The sequence below is a fragment of the Geospiza fortis genome, unplaced genomic scaffold (assembly GCF_000277835.1).
Source record: "Geospiza fortis unplaced genomic scaffold, GeoFor_1.0 scaffold115, whole genome shotgun sequence".
In the NCBI taxonomy this organism is placed as follows: Eukaryota; Metazoa; Chordata; class Aves; order Passeriformes; family Thraupidae; genus Geospiza; species Geospiza fortis.
In genome coordinates, this window is record NW_005054499.1 from 669,768 (window position 1) to 676,515 (window position 6,748).

General features: G+C 39.5%; 1 protein-coding gene across 1 annotated transcript in view; it reads right to left on the minus strand.

Moving 5' to 3' along the window:
• STX12 (syntaxin 12) overlaps positions 1-6,748 on the minus strand; it is a 15,863-nt gene that overhangs the window by 5,587 nt on the left and 3,528 nt on the right. Inside the window, exons 2-4 of the mRNA XM_005428695.2 lie at positions 4,862-4,931; positions 2,992-3,091; positions 855-992 (exon numbers count right to left, since the gene is read on the minus strand). Coding sequence (XP_005428752.2) covers positions 855-992; positions 2,992-3,091; positions 4,862-4,931 — 308 coding nt within the window. The remainder of the gene's footprint in view (positions 1-854; positions 993-2,991; positions 3,092-4,861; positions 4,932-6,748) is intronic.

Genomic DNA, 6,748 nt, shown 5'->3' on the forward strand with positions numbered 1-6,748 from the left:
CCACTCTCACACTACCAGGACCATGCACAAAATCACCAGCAGTATCTTGAAGACCAAGGCACATCCTGTCCAGAGAATTCTTACAGAATGTCACTGTCACTGCAGCCCTCAGATTTAACTCAGGTTATGTAAAATTAATTTTAGCTTCATCTTTAGATTTAATTTTTAGATTCAGATTGCAAATCAGAGTCAACTGATGATCAAAAACACCCAGTAAATGTTCTTGGATCAGCTGTCAATGTTTGTAACCTCCTTTCCCAACATGAAGCAAAAATTTAAGAGCATGATTCAATTGATAAATGTGTTCCCTTGCAGAAATTAAGAATGCATACCTAGCAGAAAGCCCTGAGGCAAGAGGAGAAAAATGCTTTCATTGGCCATTTTATTATGAATTCTTAGGAGCCACAGGGGTTTGTTAAAACATAACAGTGAACATACATTGGAGATATTAGCAGGACAGAAATGGTAAGAATATAAAGCAACATAGTGTGAGATTTGAGATATAATTTAAGGTGTGGTAAGCTTCATTCTGAAGTCTTAAATTTTATAGCATAGGGCTGACATGAAGTGAAGAGCAGCCTGCAATACTTTGCTCTTCACTTTGCTTTGACTCCTCATCTCATCTTCTGCAACATTTGCAACTACCAGGATTCCCTCCCTCCTCTACACTGACACTGGAGCACACTGAAACAAGAAATTACTTCCAACATCTGGAATGGAAAACTACTGCACCAAGGCCTGAGCTTCACTCAGTAAGGTGTCAGTAGACAGGTATGAGGTTGGAAGGCAAGTACAAGACCTCTCAGAAGACTCACACTTCAGTATGTCACTCCAAAATTCCCATAAATACTTACAGAAATACGGGAGCCAGCTCTTGCCCTTGCTACAGTCTCTTTTTCCTTCTCTGACACTCGCCTCTGTACTGCCTGGAAATTGTTTAAGGCTGTGGAGAAGTCATTCATTAATCGTTCTTTCTGAAGCCTCTGCTGGCGCTGAGGAATCAAACACAAACAAGAGTTTAGACATTTCCATTCATTACAAAGTGACTGCCAGACTCTTAAAAAACCATCATAACAGCAACAATGAACTGCATTCAGTGATCTTTTGGTGCCAGTGGTCAGAACAAAAAGCCCACCATGTTTTAATTCCTTACACCCACCATGTTTTAATTCCATACACCAATGCCTTGCCAACTGCAGGACAGCTTTGTGCAACAAGGCTCTCCAATTTCCATCTAGTTCTGAGGTACACCATTACTTTAATTCTAATTACATTCCAGTAATTCACCACATTTAACTACATACTTTTCAGTTATCATAAAGTGACTGCAAGACTCTTTAAAAAAACATCATAACAATAACAATGAACTGGGATTCAGTGATCTTTTGGTGCCAGAGGTCAGAACAGAAAGCCCACCATGTTTTAATTCTTTACACCAGTGCTCTATGCCTTGCCAACTGCAGGACAGCTTTGTGCAACAAGGCTCTCCAATTTCAATTTGAAAGTCTGAGTACATTATTAATTTTATTCTAATTACATTCCAGTAATTCACCACATTTAACTACAGACCTTTCAGTTACCTACAATGCCTTTTCCCTCCATTCCTTCACTTAGCAAACCCCACAATACTTAACAAAATACACACAAATTCACACTTAAATCACAAAAACAGGAAGCCCCACGCTTCCAGAACTAATGATAACACCCACTGTCTCCTAAGCTGTCTCTCCCAGCCATGCCACACTACAAGCCTGTTGTTTTTAGATCAGATAACATCCTTAGTCCTGATAACCATTTCAGTTTATCTTTTTCCCAAATACATTAGTGGCAATAATCCTTTTCATCCTCATTTTACAAGGTCAATTTATTGAGCTTCCACAGGACATCTCCTTTGAGTGCTGTGACATTCCAGCGATGGGAAATAAGAAATTATGGAAAAGCTTATCCCAAGGACAACATTAGGTCAGTTTTTATGTTTTCTGATTGAGAGATTTGCAACAGTTGGCTCAAATTGTGGGATTTCCAGGACTGCAATCCTGCAATGAGCTTGCACCAATTCAACAACCATTTCAAGCAAAAAACTCATTTGCAATTATATTTTTTCTATAAGAAGCCACTACAGCAGCCTCATAATACACTGAAGCTTCCATCTGAACCCTCTGGAAGCAACAACCCTTCTTCCAGAGCAGATCCTCAGCATGCTGATTCCAGCTTCTGCAGATTTTGACTGAATTTTCCCTGGGCTGCATTCAGTGAGATGCACATGACAGGATTTTGTTCATCACAGAAGATTAACTGAAAAATATTTGCTGAATAACCAGCAAAGCACAGCTATGCTTCCAACTGGCACATAAACCTTCAATACAGAATTAGACCAAGACAACATCTGCTGACCCACATGCCCAGATCATCCTACAAGAGCACCCCAAAAGCAGGCAGTGAACTGTCCCTTCCCTTTCCCACATGGAGCAGGAACTACTATTTGGTAAGAGAAAATCATAATCTTTGCCTCATCATATTTTGCTTTACTCAAATATAAGCACAGTGAGTCAGCTTCTCCCCCTCCACCACTAATAAATCACATGCAAGGGGAAAGCTTTCTGGCATGCTCACATTTCATACTGATAGGCATTTTGCTCTGAATTCTTATCCTAAAACACTACCTTGCAACACCAGGCACTTTGTAAACAAGATTATTTTTCAGAAATTTATTCAGAAAACCAGAATTGCATACTGAGTTCTCCCCAAACATTTAGGGCCTCTTATTGTCATGTGGGGAAATTTTATACCTATTTGCTCCTGGGAAACATGGTTTTCCCAGTGTCATATAAGCAGCCAGCTTAATGAGCTTCTCTACTTCACCATCATCCTTCATTGCAAAAGGCTGCTGGCTCTTCAGCTGTGCCAGTTCAGGCTTTGTGACGGTGTGGTCTACCTCAGTTTCATGAAATGAGTATCTAGAAATATGTCCAGAAAGTTCTGCCTGCCTACCTGTTCAGAAGCAGACAGGGGAAGTGGCAGAGACCCCAACTCCTTCAGATATTCATTGGTCTCTTTGGCGAGGCGGTTTGCAGAGTGCTGCAGCTGTTGTCTGAAACAGAAATTCAAAAGTAGTTACACAAGATCTACCTAAAAAGCAGCCACTGAGCATTTTAACATCCATAATGATGACTAAAAAGGGGTTCTGAGGTCACACACCTTTACAGTAGGTTTTTTTCAACCTAAAGAATCAGAGTTGTACTTTTTTTTTTTAACATCAACTTGACTCTGGACTACATTTTAAGAAAAAGATTAAAATAATTTCTTTGCTCCCTGCTAAATAGTGTAATTGAGTAGCTTAAAAAATATCTTTTTCTTCAATGGCATAAGAGAGAAGCAACTTTATTCAGTGAACATAATCCCACTTTTAGGGTGAATTCCTTATGGTACCAATTAGTAACTAACTGTTCACTTGACAACCACCAATTCCATTGGTTAAATGTACATTTGATTAAAGTACAGGGACTCTGATATTAAATTCTTCATTTTTGTGAAAAACAGTGATTAGAAAGAAGAACAATCCAGCTTCACGAATTGCAAGGCTTTCCCTTAAGCCTTTATGTTTTCCAACAACATTGCAATATGAAGCTATGGTTGTGAATAATCTAATACAATTACATAAATCCTATACTGTAAACTAGGAGGAAAAAATACTAAAACCAGAAGCAATTTCTTTTGCATTCAACAGGTAGAAGATGCTTAAGGGAAAGTCACTTTTTGGCCCAATGGACACACAAATCAGGACATTCAGGCTCCATTATTGTATAAGCTGTATATGTAAACTAAAAACACCATCCATGCTTTTTGGCAAGTTGGTATGGCAGCTGACAATTTGTGGGGTGCAGCCACTTTCACCCCAAAGAGAGACAGAGAGAGAGAGATTATGCAGTGACGTTCAATGGGAAGGCATTTGTTTGGTCACCAGTGATTAATTCTTTAATCTACTGATTAAACAGAGATTGAGTCAACTGAGCAGCTCAAGGAAACAAATCCCTTTCTCTCCCAACTGGACTCTGATCTCATCCTTCAAATGTGGTGTGTGTATCTTTCACCACAAGTCATGCACTTATCCAAAAATTGCTATTATAAAAACAAGGATAAATGTGCATTCAGAGATTCAAGGTACTCTCACATGGAAGAATGTACTTTTTAAGTTTTCTTTGATGACCTCAGAAATTATTCTTTCCATAATGTGCTATTTATGTTCCATAAGTTTGTAAAAGATGCACAGACACAGAGAAGCCCTGTACAGTCTCTCCAGGGGTCAGTTTGAATTACAGCTGTTTAAATGTCTTCTACATTGTCCCCCACTGGCATATTATTCTTCTGAAATGACATGTGACATTTTGTCTGCCATATACTGACTAAATCCATCTGTACTACAAGCTACTTTTTCTCCAGTTATGGGGCTTCCTGACTGTTTTTCCTTACTGGTTTCATGTGAGCACCAAATACCTGGTATGGCATTAATTTCTTCTGAATCATGTGTGAAGCTAGCATGACTGTTCCTCAGAGGACAGCTAATGCTAATGCATGGCTGAGGTACTATATGTTTTAAAAGAAAATACTAAAAAATTATATGAAAGAGCAATATAGAAGAACTGTTCTTACCCAGTAGTTTTGAATGGCTTCTCCAGAGTCCTACAGAAACACCTTAATTTGTCCAGTAAACTACTTAATGCAGCTAGTAATTCTGGGTTTGCAGGACTGTATTACATTTATCTAATAAAGCATCTCCTCAAAGCAAGTAACCCACTATCCCTAAGAACACAGACAGAAATGAAAGAACATCTATATCAATGTTTGCTCATTTAATACTCACAAATTTTCCTGAAGCTTGCTGGAATCCTGCTTGGTTCCCAGCTGGCTCATTAAATTCTTTATTTGAGCAGCTGAAGATAAAGAGATCACAAGATGAGTTAGTAAGATAAGTTCAAACATTTTATTCCTTCTTGAATGTATCCTTTTAGCTTTCCCCAAAAGAAAGCTAAAAGCTACATTTGTTTCAGTATCTGACTTAACCTAGTAAGGCAACACTTGTATTCTTTGCTTTAAATAAATACAAGTATCTTATGGGTGGATGGCAAGAGGATGGGGCCAGACTCCTCTCGCTGGTGCCCTGAGACAGGACAACAGCCACAACTGAAACACAGGAAGTTCCATCTAAATATGATGAAAAATTCATTTGCTGAGAGGGTGACAGAGCCCTGGAACAGGCTGCCCACAGAAGCTCTGGATTCTCCTTCCCTGAGATATTCAAACCCTGCCTGGATGCCCTCCTGCACAACCTGCAACTCCAGAGGTCCCTTCCAAACCCAACAGTTCTGGAGTTCTGTGAAATGCAAAGTGTATTTTAAACATCCCCACCTACACATGACCCAGCCTAACAAATTAACTTTTAGACAAGAAAGTGAAATGAGGCATAGATACCCTCAAGAGAAGTCACTGGAGCTAAGAGCTTGTGCACTCCTTTTCCTCAACCTTATCAGACCAACTAACAGAGCTGCTTCTACCAGCCTTGCTATTTCAGTATTTTAGGCTATCACTGCTGCAGAAAAACTTCACTATGCTGTGTTGCCACTTTTATATTATTTTTAAGTTACTTCACTTATTAGTGCTCTGTTAAAAAAAATAAAAAGAAAATGCCACGTGTTGGTATTAGTTTCAAAAATCCCCGCCCCAGACCTGAATTTTTCTACTCATGACAGTCCAAAGATTTCAGAATACTGGCACAAACAATCTTTCAAGAACAGATAGCAATGTGCACCTCACAGATTGCCCTTGTCAATTTGAAATCATGTTGTAGCACAGAGAGGTATTTTAAACATCCTTCTCCCTTATCTCTGATGTTTTCCCACTATTTTCTTTGTGTAGGCACTCATGATCATGAAACCACACAATGAATCACATCCAACCATTAACCTACCTGAAAAGCAAGTACATTTTCTCTCCCCAATCCCTGTACCTTAGAATTCTTTTCTGACAGATCAAGAAGCTGATCCACTACATTTTGCAGCAGCACAGATTTTATCATTACTGAAGTGCTGGGCTCAGCAGTACAAAGATTGATTGTCCCAAATCAATCATGAAATCTAAGCTATCTCATCATGCAGTGAGAGGCAAGACCAAGGAGGATCACCTTAATACAGTTCTACAGGCAACTGAATTGAACTGAATTATGCCATGATTTTAACAAGAGTTTCTTCCAATTCAGAGACACCCTCCTGTGAAACTTCTGCTTTCAGTCTGGAGTCTCTGCAGCTGATTAAATGTGTTGCTGGAGAAGCATCAGATCCCTACAATGGCCACTTCTTTTAAAGGGATGTCCAATAGCTTACAACAAGACTGCAATATGAGATAATCAGTAATTAGCCAGTAATTAGCTTTTACATCCACCAAGTGTATTCTCACCTAGAATTTCAGATTTCTATTAGGTTATACAGTGAGGAGTTGGTTGGCAACTCCTCATATACTGAGCTTGGCTTCCAGCAAGCAAACCTGCACATATTTCACAGCTCTGTCAGACACAGGAAGGTCAGAAAAATTCATAGTCAAGCTGGTGACAAACAGCACCAGAACTGCACTCTGTGTGTGGCTGCTGAGGACTTGGCAAACGGCATTTGTGCCATAATGTCCAGACATTCTGTGCCTTATTTCTCTCTGCATGGGGAGATTCTTGCACAGCCCCATTTCCAGGCCAGGCGATATC